Genomic DNA, 18,998 nt, shown 5'->3' on the forward strand with positions numbered 1-18,998 from the left:
TGTCTCTGAACCCAGTTTTTCCCCTCTCACCCTCCCAGGTGTGCCCTTGGAAGCCTGGATAGGTGTTGGGGGACTGGGGGCAGACTGGTCTCTCTCTTGTGACTTCTCTCTCTCCTCAGGCCTGCCTTCCCAAGAGCTTGCCCTTTCCAGAGAATGGAGGATAGATGAGGGAGGAATGGCCTCGAGCCTCCTAACAGCCATGGCCCAGGTGAGTGGAGGGGTCTTCTTTCAAATCTCATTGTGTCCAGTGATAAACTCCAGGATCTGCTTCTTTTGGGGCCTTCAGAAAGAGGCAAGGCCTTCTGGAGACAGGTGAGACTGTGTGTGTGTGCACATGCCTCTGTGTGTGCATGTGCACATGTGTGTGTGTGCAGACCTGTGATTTCCTCTAGATAGTGGGCTCCCTCTGAGCTCAAGCACACACACTGATAACTCTCCTGCACCTTAAAGAGTGGCCCCGGGGCCCAACCTGAGTACTAGTGACTTATCCAAGGTCATACAGCCAGAATGGGTCAGAGGAAAGGGACACCCTAGACTTATGTTTGATGAACCCTTATTTGAACCTGAGACCCCCTTCTCTCTCTAAGAAGGGGAGGACTCCCTTTCCCCTCACACTCAGGTTTGGGGTTTCTGGGGAGGTTGGGAGGCAGGAATACACCTGTGGTCTCTTCAGTCCAGGCTTAGCTGGGATGGCAGGGACTGTTTGCTTTCTGCCTCTGTAGCAAAGCCCCTGAAGGAGGGCCTGGCACACAGCAGGCTGCCCTAAATTGAATTCAGTTCTCTTGGTATGACACAGAACCTCTCTGGTCGTGCCTTAGGACCGGCAGCCCACCAAGCCTTGTCCAGGAATGCTGGGCCTTAAAAGCATTCTAGGGAATGCGGGCGAGCCCTGTTAAAGCAGGCCTTCAGCCCCCTCTTTTGGAAACTGGAGCACCTGTTGTCTCCCTAGCCAGTGGTAAGGAGAAAGGCCGGCCCAGAGGCCCAGGAGGGCCGGGGAACCCCAAGTGCTGAAGGCACCAGGACAGTGTTGTTGGGGGTGGGGTGGCCAGAGAGCCTCCAGTCCAGCTCCTGTGACACCATGGGAAGTACTGGTGCAAAAAGGCCAAAGGCAGCCCCTGGCCTCAAGGAACTTATAGTCCAAGGGGAGCCAAGGGGCACCCAGAGGTCCTCATTCATCAACACAGATGGAGCGAGTGGGGCCTGTGGGTGCGTGATGGCAGCTCCACCCCCCCATGTTAATTCTTTGTTGCAAGGGAAGGGGGAGTCTTGTTCATTCAGATCCTCTCAGAAGGAAGGGGTGGCGAAGACAAGGGTCAATAAGGCTGGAGCCAGAGCAGGTAATCAATGAGTACAGAAGCGGGGGAGGCACATCCCTGCAAGCTCAGATGGCACAGACTGCTCCAGAGAACGGGGGCAGGCTGTTCGTTCTGTGTATTTTTATACAACTACCTAGATTTACTTGTTGTAGTTCAATCATGTCTGACTCTTACTGACCCCATTTGGGGTCTTCTTGGCAAAGATACTGCAGGAGTTTGCCATTTCCTTCTGCTTATTTTACAGATGAGGAAACTGAGGCAAACAGAGGGAAGGGACTTGCCTAGGGTCACAACAAACTAGTGAATGTCTGAGCCAGGATTTGAACTCGGGGAGATGAGTTTTCCTGATTCAGGCCCAGTGCCCTGTGCACTATGGCGCCCCTAGCTACCAGTAACAATTAATTCAGCCCTCTAGCCAGGTCTGAGCAAGATGCTCTTTCTGCTGGGGCAGCTAGGTGGTGCAGTGAATAGAGCACCAGCCCTGGAGTCAGGAGGACCAGAGTTCAAATGTGGCCTCACACACTTAACACAAAAACTAGCCATGTGACCTTGAGCAAGTCACTTAACCCCAACTGCCCTCCAAAAAGAAAAAAAAAGATGCTTTTTCCACGATCATAGTGGTTACTCCTTGACTTCTTTCCAAATTTCTTACTATTCCTCAAAAATTACCTCCAAGTATTCCAGCATATTTATGTGATGGCCATTGTGGCTGGGGGGCTGTTAAATCCAGCCTATGACACCCACTGACCGCAGGACCCCTCAGTGCCTGAGGAATCTCTCTCTGCCTCTAAGTGTGAGAGGGCATACCATGGGAGAGGGAGTGTTCTCACTGGGAGTTGCTTTCTTAACACGACCCCTTCCCCTCTCCCTGCATGTGGAGGGGATTTTCAGGGTTTTGTAATTATAAATATTGGCCTTGTGAAAGTCTTTGAACAGAGGTCACTTTTCATTTGGGACAGACCTTTCAGGGTCTGTAGCCAGCAGCGGTCTGTCAAAGAGTGTGATTGGTTTTGTAACTTTGTGAATTACCAGGTTTCTTTCCAAAAGGTTTGTGACTTTGTGATTTCTGCGGCTGTGGCTGAGTGCCTGTGTTTGTACCACCCATCAAGGTTAACTTTGGTGGCTTGTCATTATTTTTGCCAGTTGGATGTCTGTAAGGTAGTTCCCTTGTATTATTTTAATCTGCACCTGTGGTTTTTAATGATAGAGTTTTTTCTAGTGATTATGAATGATCTGTATTTAAATTATTCATATTCTTTGACCGTTTTTCCATTATGGACTGGGAGTTACCCCTGAGACTTTTTAAATGGTTTTTATTGATGTCTTTTGTTTTTATATTCTAGTCATTTGGGAGAAGAAAAAACAGCCAAATACTTTTGCCCATGGATTTGATATATGTAAAAGCTTTTTAATTTTATATAGTCAAAACCGTTCTATTTTTTTGTGTTCTCCTCTGTTCCTTGTTTAGAATTCTGCCATCACTGGAGGAATGAAAGGGAGGTGCGTGTATTCTTTTTAGAAAAGCCAGGTCACTTATCCATTTGGAGCTTACTGGGCTGTAACTGGCTGTCAGCAGTTTCCATGGAGTTAAACATCAAGTTTTTGCTACAGTTGCTGTATTTTCCCCAACTGTTTTCTCCTCCATTTTTGGAGGGTTATTGTGCAGGATTTGTTATTTTGATAGAATCAAACATTCTTTTTCTTAATAGTTTTATTGGTTGGATGCAAACAGAAACCTCTTTTCCAAATCAGGACAAAGCCATCACTGGACGTGTTTCTGCTTTTCTTACTGGCTGTTTTGTGCTAGTCTCTTGGCCAGCTGGAGTTCACTGGAAAACATCATGACACATGAGATCCTAAGTGTCCTTGCCACCAAATTTCCAAAGGATGTTTATTCTATAAGCAAGCTTGGCCCCACTTTTTCTCTTCAACAAACCCTCGTCTTTTGTAGACTTGGTTGGATATCTGGAGTGTGTTCTGCCCAGTTGATCTGCCTCTTGATTTTGGTTTTTGCTCAATCCCCTATAGTTTTTAGGGTAACAGCTTTGTGATATCATCGTAAGCCTGGGAGTGTAAGGTCACACTTACTCCATGTGCCTCTGGATATATTTTGCTACCTTGTTTTATTTGTCATTATTAATTCTAAAAAAAAAAATTAGTTCAGACACTTAACACTTACTAGCCATATGACTTTGGGCAAGTCACTTAACCTGTTGCCCTGCCCTCCCCCCTCCAAAAAGAAAAAAAATTAGTTGATGTCTTCTTTATATCACGTCCATTTCCCTGTGTATCTCCTTCCTTATCCCAGGAGCCATCCCTTATAACAGATAATAAAAAGGAAGGACAGCGGGGGGGGGAGCAGTCCAACAGAAGTAGCCAACACATCTCCTTGGTTGCCTGGCAGTTCCAGTGTTGCACACCTGTAATGCCATATTCCTTCAGTGGAGGAAGGGAAATGTATCCTGTTGATGCTCAGTGGCAAGAACATAGCCTTGCAGGTTTTGTGGTCGGTTTTACTTCGTTCACATTGTTGCCATTTGACATTGTAGGTACTGTTTTCTTGGTTCTGCTTAATTTGCATCAGATGCCTTCTCTGAACTTCCCAAAGTAAAACTCCATGACATTCATGAACCACAATGTAGCCATTCCCTAGTCAGTAGCATCAAGTGTAAAACGTGTTACTGAGAGTATTTGGTGTATTTAGCCTTTCTCTATTTGACCTTCTCGGAATCTGTCCAAAGCAATGCCTCTGAGTGAAAGGGGGCGGACATTCTAGTCACATTCTTAATGTCGTTACATTTTTCCAGACTATACAGTCCATTTCTCAGAGCCGCCAGCAGTGCCCGAGTGTGCCTGCTTTCTGCAGCACCTCCAACATTGATTCTTTTCATCTTTTTACACAGAATAAATACAAGGGCCTGGGGCAAAATTGATCACACACGAGGCAAATAAAGAGCCTGAGTTTTCAGACAAAGCAAAAAGCCGTTTGCAACATAAAAAGAGATGAACAGGGAAACTGCATTATAATGAACTGTGGACAACAAGCCAATATCAGTATTAAACTTCTTTGCTCCAAATACCTTAGCGTTGAGACTTCATAAAAGGAAAATTAACTGAATTACAAGAAGACATCGATGTTAAACCATAGTGACAGGTGATTTTAATATCCCTGTCTCAGTTTTGATGAGTCTAACCAAAAGATAAAGAAAAGGGAAAACACAGAATTGAACAAATTTCTGGAGAAACTAGAGCTAAAAGAGTTAATGGCATCTCCTAAACAGAACTGCTAAAGAATATATGTATTTCTCAGCATCTCTTTCACCCCATGGAACTTTTTTTTTAACTGACCTTATATTAGGGCACAGAAATATTGCAGAGAAATCTAAAATGGCAGAAATAGTAACCACGTTCTTTGTAGACCACAATGCAATAAGGATGATAATTATTTCAAGGGTCATAAACAAAAGAGTCAGGGCCATGTGGAGACTTAACCATGAAATCCAGACTAATGAATGGGCCAAAGAACAAATCATAGAAACAGTAATTATGTGAAAGAAAATAATCATGATGAAACAACAGACCACACTTTTTGGAATTCAGTAAAAGCAGTGCTCAGGGGAAAAATATATCCCCCAAAGCAAACATCAACAAAGTAAAAAGGAGAGGATTGGTGAACTGAATATGAGTTTGATAAAATTAGGAAGGTGACAAATTGAGTAGCAAATCCAAAGTAGGAGAAAAATTATTTTCATCTTTTGTCCTCTATGTCACTTTGCTGAGTGTGAGGGGAAACCTCAGCATTGGACTGATTTGCATTGTTTAATGAGCAGGATTTGGAGTAGGGTTGTTAATGATTTGCAGTTCTTTGGCTGCCTTTTGTCCATTTCTCCATTGGGGAGGGGGCCCTATGGTTTTTTGATACTCATTTTAATATGATGCTTTTGTCTAGTTGGCCTTGAAGCTGGGAGGTCTTGGGATCCTATCCTGCTTTTGATACATGCTGGCTCTTTGACTCTGGGCAAGCCCCTGGGCTCTTGGCCTCAATCAGTTGCAGAGAAAGTGTCTCCCTCCCCACCCCATTGGTAGAAATTACTTCCTTGACCTTTGGAACTGAAGGCCCAGCTCTGGGTGTGTTGTTGGTATTGCCTTAAATCGGCAACTTGACTTGGCAGGTTGTAAATGGAGTTTCTTTTTTAGAAAAGCCTTGGTTACTACTAAATGAGAATGTGGGCTGTTTTTGTGGGCTGGTCTTATGCCCTAAGTACACTGCTAGGTGGCACCATAGTACTCAGAGTGCTGGGCCTCTAGTCAGGAAGATGAGTCTCCTGAGTTCAAATCTGTCCTCAAACACTAACTAGCTGGGTGACCCTGGGCAAGTCACTTAGTTCTGCTTGTCTCAGTTTTCTCATCTGCAAAATGAGCTGGAGAAGGAAATGATAAGCCACTCCAGCATCTTTGCCAAGAAAACCCCAAATGGGGTCACAGGGAGTCAGACACATCTAAAAAAGACTGAACACAGCAAATCTTTTATCCTAACATAACGTATTTTCTGTATTTAGCCTCCTAGCATAAATGTGGTGATAGCAGATAGAGAATAGCATTGAGGCCAGGAGGAACTGGGTTCAAGTCCTGCCTCCAACACTTAGTGACTTCTCAGGGCCCCCAGGCCACTCTCTGGGACCAGAAGTTGTGCAGAGGAGGGAGTTTCTCCACCGGAAGTTCCATCTGGGGATGAAATCCTGGGTCCAAATGAAAAAACAAAGTCAACTGAGCCATGAGCAGGAGCCCCCTTGATTCAGATCTCATTTCTGCATTGAAGTTTGATCTGTCCCCTTCAGGTGACCTGTGTTAAATGAAAGCCCAGCTACGGGATCTGGTCAGTGGGCTGGGAGTCCGCTTGTATCTTCCACATGCCTGTCTGCTATTATGAGGGGCGGGTGAGGGAACAAGCATTTATAGGGCATCCGCTGTGTGCCAGGCATTGTATTAAATGCTTTACAAATATCCCTTCAATTGATCCTCCCACTGACCCTGCGAGGTTGGTGCAATTATTATAGATTATACTGTTATCACTAAGAAACTGAGTCAGACAGGTTAAGTCACACAACTAGTAAATGTCTAAGACTGGATTTGGTACAACATTGCCAGTGTTTTGTGGAAGAGAAATGATGACAAGTGGGTATTTTTATTTTCTTGCTATTTTTAGTGGGAATTCCTCTAGTGTTTCTCAGAACATATAATGTTGACTTGTATTTTCAAATGATGCTCCTTATCACACTGAATGCCCTCTGTTAATTCTTTTTGCTTTTAAGTATTTTATTATTAAAATGTAATAATATTCATGAGAAATATAAATAATTAAAACAGGGAATCTCATTTTTAAAAAATCTAGGCCTATGATTTCTTTTGTATGAAGAATTTCAAGTATGGAAATGCCTTCTGCCAACCCAGATCAGTAACTCATTCATCTGTAACTTAGAGTCTTAGAGATTTAACTCCCTGGGACACTGAGAGATGAGATGAAGGGACCTGCCCTGGGTCACTCTAGCAGCATGTGTCAGAGGCAGGACTTGAACTCGAGCCTCCCAGACTCCAAGACTGGTGGCCCTCTGTCTGCTACCCCACCCACAGACAGATCTCCAGAACAAAATCTTAAAATGCATACTGCCTTACTGAAAAATGGCCATATTGGGGGGGGGGGGGCGGGGAAAAAGGACTGACAACCAAGTGTGGAGCCTTCAGGAGAGGGAAAGGACAAGGGACAAGGGACAAGTTCAGAGGGCCCAGACAGATTGCAGTCTGCATCACTGGAGTGAATGCCTGCAGAAATCATAGGTCCTGAAGTACCGAGGACAGGGTGTTTATTCTGCGTTGTTCCCTCCCAGTTCTCTGTGTGTATTTATAAATATCTGTTTGTTTTGTTTGGGCTCCTGCGGGTTTAGTGTCACTGTGAGTTTCTCCATATTTTTTTTGTGGTTTTTATGTAGTGTCCTTTTTGTAGCTACCCTTAATATATACAGACCCTTCATGTACTAAATGCCTTGGGAATACATAGGGGTATCATGATGTAGGGTGTGAGAAATGCCTCACGCCCCTGGATTGTTACCTTATTAATTCTGTCACCAGGCACTAAGGTTATCAAGGTATGTGTGTTATTATATCATAAATTCCTAAAGTGGGAAACCTGTACTTAATAATTAGCTCTGAGCCCCCACCTAGTAAAACCAGTGAAATCTCTTTTCCCATAAACTTCCTTCCCTTTCTCCATTTCAAACCCTGATCCCACAGGCTTAGACAAACATCCGTGTTAACTGCCTGTATAATTTATTAGCAGTCGCAATCAATATAAAGACATAGATAAATATTTACTATGTGAATCTCAGAGAGATCAACCAGAATCACCCCTGTGCTCTTGAAAAGCAGAGAAAAAAAGTGGTTGTGGTCCACCAGAATTATCTTGCCTCTGCCTGGCTTGCAACTGCTGATTTCCCCAAGGTACTGGAACTTAGGGCCATCATTTCAGCTGCTTTAGGATGGTGGTTAAAATCTCTCAGTAGTTCTACACAGAATGGCTCCTCCACAGTGTTAGTGTTAAAAACTCAGTTCTCTAAGAAGGTCTCTTAGACTCTCCAACAAGAAAGTTAACTCTCAAGTATCCTCAAGAAAGAAGATCTTAGGGGCGGCTAGGTGGCGCAGTGAATAGAGCACCAGCCCTCGAGTCAGGAGGACCTGAGTTCAAATTTGGCCTCAGACACTTAACAGAAAAACTAGCCGTGTGACCTTGGGCAAGTCACTTAACCCCAATTGCCCTCCAAAAAGCAAAAAAAAAAAAAAAGAAAGAAGATCTTAGCTCTCTCTCCCACCTCCCGTGGACATTCTCAAAGATGTCCAGTAACTCTCCAAGACTTGTTCTGTCCTGGTAATTAACTGTGAACTCTCTAGACTGTCTCTCTGTGACATCCCCTCCAATGACGCCCATGAACGATCAGTTTCCAAGGTTCTAACGGTTGTTGTTTGTTGTTATTTATCCCTCAAAGATAATGTCATCTTTACCAGAGGCTCAGGGAGCACTTACTTAAATTGGGGTCCTTTTTAGACTTGCTTTGATTTTGGTCTGTGCATTTAATCTGAGCAAGATACTTGCAGGAAGAAAATTCTCTCCACTGATTGACTGTCAGTGAGAGGTTCTGGGCCTTGTCCATGACCACAGAGCCACCATATATCACAGGCAGAACTTGACCTTGAGTCTCCCTGACTCTAGGGCTGGAGTCCTTTTTTTTTTCCTCAGTTACAACTGGTAGCCACCTAACCTTGCAGATAATCAGACCATTTTTCATTTTAATTGCCTCCTTAGGTTGGAGGGGCTCTCTGCAGCCAAGGGCATAGTCAGTCTCGTGGTCATTGATCTGCTATTGGAGTTCCCTCTAAGGTGGGGCCAGCTCACACCACCCATGTAGTTAGCTTCTGGGTTGCACTGCCCAAATGGAGCTTTATCACTTCAGCCTGTCTTTGCCAAGTTGAGGGGATCGAATTAGAACATTTTCATTTCTATTTCCCTGATTATTAGATAATTTGAACAGAGGTGTTTATTCACCATCTGTACTTGAAATGAAATCACTGGCAGCTAGAGAGGACCCTGGAGATTTCTGGTGCAGGAATTCTCCACCTTTCTTGGGCCCCAGACCCATTGGACAGACAGTCTGGGGAAGTCTAGGGCTGGGCTCCTGCTCAGAATTACATCTTTAAATGCAGAAAATAAAATACATAAGGAGCCAAGCCAGGATTCCCCTTGAATCCTCTGAGTTTGAGTGGAGAGCTCTGCATTCAGCACATTCCGTTTATCGCAGCAGCACGTGTGAAGCTCCTTGAGAGGAGTACTGGGGAGGTGGCTGTGTCCATGGGTGCTCATCCCTGCCCCGTCTTGGGTCTTCCTTTTCTGATGGCCTCCTGAGCAGCTCGGCCAGATAAATGTGGCTTCTCTTTCATGGTGCGTGATCATCTGTTCTTTGGTGTGTAAGTGACATCTCTGCGAGTCTCGTTTTGGATGATAAATTTAAATAGACAGTATTTGTGTTTGTTCCTAGAATCGTAGTCTTAGATCTAGACCCAGAAAGGGCCTAGTAGGTCACTCCATCATTCCACAGATGAGGAAACTGGTGCCCAGAGAAGCCTTATGGTACAGTGGATCTTGGGAGTCAGAGGACCTGAGTTCAGACCCCAACTGGCTCACTGTGCAACCCTGGATCAGTCATGAGCCTCAGTTTCCTCATCTGTAAAATGAAGCAGTTGCCATAGATGGCCTCTGGAGTGGCTTGCAGCCCCAAGTCTATAATCCCATGATCAGTGACTGGTCCAAGGTCACCTGGATAGTAGGCAGGACTCTGACTCCAAAGGGGAGAGCCCTTCCTGAAGCTTTCATGTCTGAGTTGATAGGGTTGTAGATCCCGAGACCCTGCACAGAGAGCTGGGAGGACTTCGGGGGCCACTGAGCCTGAGGAGGTGGAGGAACTTGGCCAGGGCAGGATTGGAACTTGGGTCTTCCCAAGTGCAGTACCCTTTCCCCTCCCCATGCTGCCTCTGCCTGCCTCGGCTGGTATCTGATGTCATTTGTGCTGCCATATTGAGCCCACTTTGGCCTCACACCCCAGTTCCATCTCTGTCATTTCTCTCTTAAGTGAGGTTCATGGTGAGGTCTTTGGTTACAGACTGGATGAAGGAAACCCTTTAGACGCATTGTGGCAGTGGGGTCTCATTACGGCTGTCAGCATCATTGCTAAATAGCCTCTTTCTTTTGTAATTCTTTATTAAACGATTGATCAATCTGTCAGGTGCTAATAGAACATATTTGTTTAGTCTTTCTGCAATCGAGCCAACTTGATCCACACAGCATTCCTGTCTTTGGCTCTTAGTGATGCAGGTTTCTCTAATCTGGCCTCGCCTCCCTGGGGGGTGTCAGTTTAGGCAAAGGAGGGGGAACTGAGTCACAGAAGCAGCCCATACTTAGGCCAGGGCCCTCCCAGGCAACAGAGCAAATCAGTGAGAGCATCATATGTCAGTTCTCCCCTGCCACCCATCCCCGTCTCTCCTGGCCACTCCCCAGACCTCATCATCTCGCTTCTGGCCTGTTGCAGTAACACACTGTGGGGGAGGGTGTCTTCCTGCCTCAAGGCTTTCTGCCCCATGTCTCACACTATGCCCTGCACCCCTGGCTGCTTTGGAGTCGAGTATGACAATGAGGTGGTGAGCTTGGGTGGCTGGGAAGGTGGCGGGGCCCCCAGTGGTAATGAGAAGTTTGGAAGAAGGAGGTTTGGGGGGGGCAGGAAGATGATGGTCCTGTTTGGGAACCCACAGGACATCTGATTGAATGTTCTGAGAGGCTGTTGGTGAAGCAGGTTGGGAGCTCAGGAGAGAGATGAGGGCTGGACCCAGAGACCTGGGAATCAACTGTGTAGACATGGGACAGGAGTTGATGAGATCACCAGGAACACAGAGGAGAGAGAAGTGGGCCCAGGACAAAGCCATGGGGGACCCCTGCTGCTAGTGCATATGACATGAATGGTGAAAGAACAGAAGAGCTGGAGGAGGAGGAGAACCAGGGGAGGCCAGTGCCCCCAGGAACTGAGGAAGAGAAGGTGGTCATCAGCATTCAGGGGAGGAGACGGAGAGCTGGGTCATGTCATTGGATGATGCTGGGCAGAGCTCACTTGAGGGGATCCTCGTGGGGTCATGAGTACACCTGCCCACTGCAGGGTGATTGGCAGTGGGCAATGACTGCTGGGATGTTGGCCATTAGGAATGTGCATTTGCAATCCCTGCTGATGTCAGTGCTGTGGATAGGATCCCAGGACGGGAGCTGCTTGTGTTCATTGTCTGGCTTGGGGCTGTACAAGTAAAGTGTGCCATTTGCTGAGGGCACACCCACACAGGTAAGCAGGAAGGGTCCCCTTTGCCCTGCTGGATCTGTGCAGCCACTCTGTGTTCCCCAGAGAAGTCTGAGAGCCCCCCTGCCTCCCTCTTCAGCCCACTTGCCTCCCTTGTTCCTAAGATGGCCGGTGAGGGAGGGTCTCTGGCTGAGCAGAGATGTGTTTGCTGTTTCAGCATCCAGTGACGTTCCAGGATGTGGCCGTGCACTTCACCTGGGAGGAGTGGAGCCACCTGGACCCCGCCCAGAGGGCCCTGTACAGGGAGGTTATGCTGGAGAACTTTGAGAACCTCGTCTCCCTGGGTAAGCCCCGCTTGGTAAAGTCAGGGCTGAGAGGGAGAATGGAGGGGGGTCCCCCACACTTCCCTCAGTGTCAGGTGTACAGGAACACCCTGGAGCAGACAGGAGGATTCCCAAGATTCCACAGTCTCAGAGCCGACAGACACTGAAACAGCAGGCCTAGGGTTTATGCAGAAGCACTCACCTTTTCTCTTTTGGTCCTCACAGCAGCCTTGTGAGGTACTTGCTGCTGTTAGCCCCATTTTACAGAAAAGGAAACTGAGGCAGCTCATGTGCCGCCCAGGGCTAGCCAGCTAAGTAAATACCTGAGGGAGGATTTGAACTCATATCTTTGACTTGAGGTCCAGCCCCCTATCCACTGTGCTGCCTCTAGGATATCTCTGCTCCCTATTCCAGGGAACAGGGGGAAGGCTCTTCTTTGCTTTGTGGGAAAGGACTTTCCATCTTGCCCTTGGCCCCAGTACTGCACCCCTCAACTCTGCCTGTCCCCCAAGTCTGTGATTCTTCCCCGAGGTCTGCAGAGCGGGCAGGTGCCCCCCTCTTAGTGAGCTCCTCCCCCATTCTCAGGGTGCAGAGCAGAGTGTCTCTCTGAGGGCCTTGGACCACCTGGGGCTCCATCAGCATGTTCTCCATTCCCCAAAGAGAGAGAAGGGCTTAGGATTGAACCCCGAGATGACTCTGTCCCCAGCATTGCCTTCTTTCTCTCCCCTTGCCCAGGGCTTCCTGTTTCCAAGCCTCAGGTCATCTGCCAGCTGGAGAGAGGAGAAACCCCATGTCTGCCTGAGACAGAGGTGCCATGTCCAGGTGAGTGAGTGAGTGAGTGAGCGGGCATCCCAGGCTGCCCTGGCAGCTCCGCAGGCCAGACATGGGCAGAGGGCTCTCCTCAGCATCGCCCCCTCCCTGTGAGATCCTCCCCTGCTGCTCCCCTCCTGTCTCTCGGCCATAGACACAGGTCTTGCTGTTTGAAGAGCCATCAGCACCACTCCTATGTGCAAGCACATTTCTGCATGATCACACCTCTGCTACCACCCAAGTGAGTGTATTTAGAACTCCTCCACAGCAGATCGCCTTGGCTCACCGTCTGCTGCTGCAGTCCCAGCCCTCAGTGCCTTTTCCCAGGGTTGGTCCTAATTGTGCTGGGTTTTAGGACCACCCCTCCCCCCTCAGTCTCTTGGCTCGTTGTCGTGGGGGATGGTGGTTGTCCTTGCTCTTCTCACTTCTCTTGGCATGCCATTCTCTTCATAAATCGTAGTTTACTTATCCCATCCCCTTTACACGACACATGGCACATGGCCAGTTTTTTGTTATGACAAAGTGTTTCCTGATCCAGAAGATGAGAGTGTGGGACAAGGAGGCCTTGGAGATTCCTTTCAGCTCTAGAGCTGGGATCCTGCTGTCATTGTTAGGCTCACAGATTTTGAGCTGGAGAGGATACGCCTCGTCCTCGCCTCTGATGCAGCCCCCACCCTCACCTGGACTGTTGCAATGCCTGCTGGAAGCATACCTGCCTCAGGTGTCTCCCCACTCCAGTCCATCTTCCATTCACCCACCATAGGGGTTTTCCTAAAATGCAGGTCCCGTCACGCCACCTACTCAGCAAACTGCAGTGGCTCCGTCATCTCCAGGATCCAATACCAAATAATCTGCTTGGCATTCAAGGCCCCTCATCACCTGCCCCCTCCTTTCTTCCCAGCCTTCTCACACCTCACAACCTGGCACGTCTTCTTGGATCCAGTGATGCCAGTCTCCTGGCTCTTGCATGAACAAGACCCTCCATCTCTGAGTTCTGACTGCTGGCCTCCCCTTAAGGACCAGCTAGATAGTCCCACTTTCCCCAAGCCCTTTGAATTCTAGTCCCTGCCCTCCATTCATCAAGGGCCTCTTGTATCCCCAGTGGTGCATAGTATGCATGTATTGAATGTTCACTGGTCAATTGATTGACTTCAGAGGTCATCAAGGCCAACCCCATCATTTCACAAATAAGGAAAAGGAGATCAGAGAGGTCAAGGTATTTCAGAGAAGTGTGCCTGTAGAGCCAGATGGAACCTTCAGGCCAGCTGATGAGGAAACAGAGGCACGCAGACGTTAAGTGACTTGCCCAGAGTCACACAGATAGTAAGCGTCTGAGATAGAATTTGAACCCAGATCTGGCCAGTGGTAAGTGCAGCACTCTCTCGGCTATACCTGCTGCCTCCTGGTGGTCACATTCTTACAGCAGCATCTCAGTCATGGCAGGGTTCTTTCTCTGTGGGGTCCTCTTAGGATGCAGAGTCAAGAAACGCCAGGCTCTGGAGGCTGTGACTGGATCTTCGGCTTGAGCCAGGGGTGTCCTCCCTCGCTGGAGGAAAGCATGGTCCTGGGGATAGACTGTGTCAGCCAGAGAACCTTCAGCTTCCCTCATGATGGGTAGGAGGGGAGGGTGGCGAGGGATGCGGAGAGCCCTGAGCGTTCCCAGAGTGAGAGGCACCCAAAGTGAATAGTCAGGCGTTTATTAAGTGCCTACTGTATGCTAAACACTGGGGGTCCCAGTATGGTCAACAAAACAGGAGCTGACCAGCTGTCGTGCTACTGAGAAAATGAGCCATGCTGATAGCAATGGTCTCACAGCACACAAAACCAGAGGATGGGAGGACATCGTGGCATTGGGAAAGATGGCTTCCATCCTCGGAGAGACAAGCACAGGAACCAGGGGCTGGCTTCCCTGGGCGCACACAAAGACGGGCCGTCCCCTGGGAAACATGGCCCCAGAGTCCCTGTGAATATCACTGCAGCTTGGGCACCCGCCCAGGGGACAGCAAGAAACACATGTGGAAATCTTCCTGAGAGTTCACCAGCTCTCCCAAATCAAGCCTCCTTAGAGCTTCTTGCTTTTAAATAAGTTTTTCTTCTTTTTTTATCACCATAGTTTCCCTTTTGTTTTTATCATCAGATAAAAATGACCCTCCCCTGCACTGTCCCACAGAGCCAGCCTGTCCAAGAAACAGTATTGTTTTTAAGGCAAAAAAGGAAGAAATCCTCAGAACTGTCATGCAACCTTTGTGTGCCTTCTGCCCCTGCTGAGGTGGAGTGGAGGGCCTTCATGTGTCTCTTGTTTAGAGCCAGGACTTTTACAACATTGATTTTGTGTGTGTGCGTGTGTCTGTGTGTGTGTGCGAGTGTATGTGTGTTCTTTCTGTTTTCATGGTTGGAGTCATTGTGTATATTATTTCCTTGGCTCTGCTGACTTTACTTTGCACAAGTTCACATCACTCTTTCCTTGCTTTTCCGTATTCGACACATTGGTTTCTTGGTTTTCACCTCTTTTGATTTATTATTTTGTTTTCTTTGAGTAGCAGCATAGTGGTTAGAGGGCCAGCCCCAGAGCCCAGGAGATCTGAGTTCAAATTCTGCACAGGTTATAGGGCTCTGGACAGGTCACTTAACCTCTGAATGTCCTAGGCAGCCCTCTGACACAATAAGGTGCCAAGCCGTACAGGTTTAGTTAGTTTCCTTATCCCAGAATTCCCTATGCTGATGAAATCACTTTGTTGTTGGTCAGCTGTTTTTAGTGGTGTCCGACCCTTCGTGATCCCCTTCTGGGTTTTCTATTGGAATAGTTAGCCATTTCCTTCTCAGCTCATTTTATAGATGAGGAAACTGAGGCAAGCAGGCTTAAGTGACTTGCCCAGGGTCACATAGCTCATAAGTGTCTGAGGTCAAATTTGAACTCAGGAAGATAAGTCTTCCTCATTTCAGGCCTGGTGCTCTGTGCAAGATGGCAGCACCTCCAATTTTTTATTACTATGAAAAGAGCTGCTATAAATATTTTTTATATCTATGGGTGCTTTTCTTCTTTGATCTCTTTGGGGCCTAAAAGTAGTATAGCTGGGGGTATAATTAGTAGTCGAAAAGCATGCAAACAGTTTGGTGTCTTTTGGGACTTGGTTCCAAATTTCCTTCCAGAATGACTGGACTAACTCCCAGTTGCACCACCTTGCACTTAGGAGTCTGTTTTCCCCCAGCCCCTCCAGCATGTCGTTTTCCTTTTTCACCCTCTTTGCTAGTGTTGTGGTCAAGAAATGGAACCTCACAGTTGCTTTAATGAGCATTTCTCTAATTATTAGTGATTTGGAGCATGTTTTTCAAATGGCTGTTGATAGCTTCAATTTCATTTAAAACTGTTCATATCCTTTGACCACATATCTACCAGGGAATAACTTTTTAGTCTTATCAATTTGACCCAGTTCCTTATATATTGGATATGAGACCTTCATCAGAGAACCTTACTACAAAAATTTTTTTTCCTTAATTGTCCCTTCCAGCTTCAGTTCCATTGATTTTGTTTGGAAAAAAAACTTTTAAATTTTATGTAATCACAATTGCCCATTTTGCCTTGTTGATCCTCACTTTTTTTTTCCACCTTCAGAGATTGGGAAGATCATTTCTTTGTTTCCCTTAATTGCTTAGGATGTCACCTTTTATATGTCTAAACTGTGCATCCATTGGGCATCTATACCTAATTTCTGCTGGCCAGCTTTCTGGTTTTCCTGGCACTTTTAGTCAGACAATGAGTCCTTGCCCCAGTGACTGGGGGGGGGGGGTTCTTTGGTTTTAATAAACCCCAGGCTTTGTGCTAGTCTGATTCTGTGTATTGTGCAACTCGTCTTTTCGGCCATTCAGCTTCTATATTTCTTAGCATACCGGTCATTTCAGTGACCATAGCTTTGTGGTCCAGTTTGAGATCTAGTACTGCTCAGTCCCTTCTCTTTCTGCTTTTTTCTATTCTTGATCCTTTGTTTCTCTGGGTGAATTTCATTTTTTCTTTGTTCTATTAAAAAAAAACACAACTGGGGAAAAATGAAATTCACCTGTTTCAAACCCTTCCCAGTTCTACAAAACAGAGCAGTTAAGTAGCACAATGAATTAGAGCACTGAATAGAGTTGAGGAGAGTCCTCTTCCTGAGTTCAAATCAGACCTTAGAAACTTAGAAGCTGTGTGACCCTGGGCAAGTCACTTAACCCTGTTTGCCTCAGTTTCCTCTTCTGTAAAATGAACCAGAGAAGAAAATGGCAAACCACTCCAGTATCTATGCCCAGAAAATCCCAAATGAGATCATGAAGAGTCAGACATGACTGAAATGACTGAAAAACGACAACTCTTCTACAAAATAACACTTTGGTAGTGTGCTTTGGTGTAGTGCTATCTAAATAAGTTAATTTAGGTAACACCATCCATTTTATTGTATTGGCTCGACCTACATACAAGTAATTAATATTTTTAGGTCTGATTATTTAAGTCTGATTTGATTTCTTTAAAGACCCTATTATATTTGGGTTCATTTAGTTCCTAGGGTATCTCTTAGGAGTTATATACTTAGAGATTTTGTACAGTCTGTAGCCATTTTTAATGTAATTCCTCTTTCTAGCCCTTCCTCCCGGGTTGATAATATATGTGAATATTGGTATGTATTTATTTTGTATCAAGCAACTTTGCTCAGTTTGTTGTTTTAATTCATTTTTAGTTGATTAAGTTTTTCTAATCAGATCAGGAGATCATCTGCAGAAGGCAATGGTTTTGTCTTCTCTTAGCTTTTGCTTATTCACCCCCTCTTTTATTGCTATAGCTAGCATTTCTGGGGCTATGTTAAACGATGGTGATAATATCTTTGTTTTGCTTCGCTTTGCTCCTGGATCTTATTGGAAAGGCCTCTAACTTTTCTCCATTATATATGTTTGCTCCTATTTTTAAGTAGTTATTAGGTACTATGTTACCATATCCATTCCTAAGAGTTGTTAAAAATAGCAGTGGAGGTTAGATTTTGTCAAAAGCTGTTTCCACCTCCATGGATACGGTCATGTAGTTTTCATCATTTATGTTATTAATATGCTTGTTATGTTTACAGTATTCCTTATATTAAAGCAACTCTGCTTTTCTAGCATAAATCAAATGTGGTTATAGTATATAATCTTCATATGTTGTTGAGGCCTATTTTTAAAATTTTTGCATCAATGCTTATTAAGGATAGTTATCTATAGTTGTTTTTTTTGTGTTATCTCTCCCTGTTTTAGATATTTGTATCATAATCTCTGATTTAAAAGGACACTTCCATCTATTTTTGCAAATTTTATATAATATTGGAATTAATTGTTCTTTGAATATTTGATAGTTTAGTCATACATTTATCCAGTCCTAGAGGTTTTTTCACTGAAATTCATTTATAGCTTGTTCAATTTCTTTTTCTTATGTTGGGTTATTTAAAGAATCTATTTCTTCTTTTGTTATTTGGAGTATTATTTTTGTAAATAATTGTGTAGGATATGAAGACCCCCACCCAAATTGACTACTCGGAGACCTCTCAAAGTGAAAATAGAAAGATTTATTAGAATCTCCTGAGAAGCGGCAGTCCGGTCTCTGGGACAGCTCCCAGAGAGAGGAGGCCGAGGTACAGAAGCCAAAGCTGGGTTAAATAAGCAAGGGTTACACGCCCCTCCCAAACATTAACCTAATTATTACTAATGAGGCTCTAATCTGGTTAGATAATATACATAATACATGAGGTCCATTATGCAAGCACAGTACAGCCTCAGAATACTGAACCCCCTTCAGTCTAACCTAGATACATCCTCATCTGGGCCTGAGGGCCCCAAGGCCACTGCCTGTTCCCTGATTGGTCAAATCCACCTGCTGCTGCCAGCTCCTTCCGTTCTACATTGTTTCATTTTAGTATTATCTAGGAGTTCTCTGGAAGTTGGGAACTCAACTTCCTCCCAAGGCTACTGCCTCAACTCCCCCAAGGCTACTGTCTGTTACTTTTTATCAGCAGTCTTGTTCAGCAATTCTTGCAGTTCTATAGAAATTTAACCCTTTGCTACCTCTCACACTACCATTCCTTTCCCCAAACTTTCTACACCTCTAATTTGGTCTCAATAGTTAATCCAATCAATTGTATTAATACTCAATAGCTCTTACATTACCTTGAAATACACAATGACTTACACACACACACACACACGGGGAAACAATACTGAACTTAGTTACAAAATCCAAGGAAGTGATAAGAATGGATAGATGATATTCAAAAGGGGAGACTTCACGGCAAGTCACCCCACACAGAATCATCCGTTTCCTTTGATACACACATTTTGGTTTTCCTCTTCCTGTTTTTGTTCAAGATTAGCTAATTCTTTATTAGTTTTTTTGTGTTTTTGGTTTGTTTGTTTTGTTTTTTGTTTTCTTTCAAAAAGCTAGCTCCTAGTTTTATCTAAGTCTCCACTTTCCAAAATCCATCTGCTTTTTCTTAGCTGAAAATTGAGGCATTTTCCTAGCAGTAATTCATTGGTGAAATTTGTAAATGTTTTTTGTAATCACATGCACAGCTAGGTGAATTCTTACTATCTCTGCCTCCTTACTGCTTTTCCCTTGGATATTCATTCTCACTCACCTTTTCCATATTGAGCACCTTCTCCCTGATTATAATAGA

General features: G+C 45.4%; 1 protein-coding gene across 1 annotated transcript in view; it reads left to right on the forward strand.

Moving 5' to 3' along the window:
- LOC138168269 (zinc finger protein 721-like) overlaps positions 1 to 18,998 on the forward strand; it is a 57,103-nt gene that overhangs the window by 3,267 nt on the left and 34,838 nt on the right. Inside the window, exons 3-5 of the mRNA XM_069097324.1 lie at positions 120 to 208; positions 11,415 to 11,541; positions 12,256 to 12,342. Coding sequence (XP_068953425.1) covers positions 120 to 208; positions 11,415 to 11,541; positions 12,256 to 12,342 — 303 coding nt within the window. The remainder of the gene's footprint in view (positions 1 to 119; positions 209 to 11,414; positions 11,542 to 12,255; positions 12,343 to 18,998) is intronic.

This window comes from Petaurus breviceps, unplaced genomic scaffold (genome assembly GCF_028583685.1).
Source record: "Petaurus breviceps papuanus isolate PSGF00001 unplaced genomic scaffold, PetGlider_PUasm1.0 355, whole genome shotgun sequence".
NCBI lineage: Eukaryota > Metazoa > Chordata > Mammalia > Diprotodontia > Petauridae > Petaurus > Petaurus breviceps.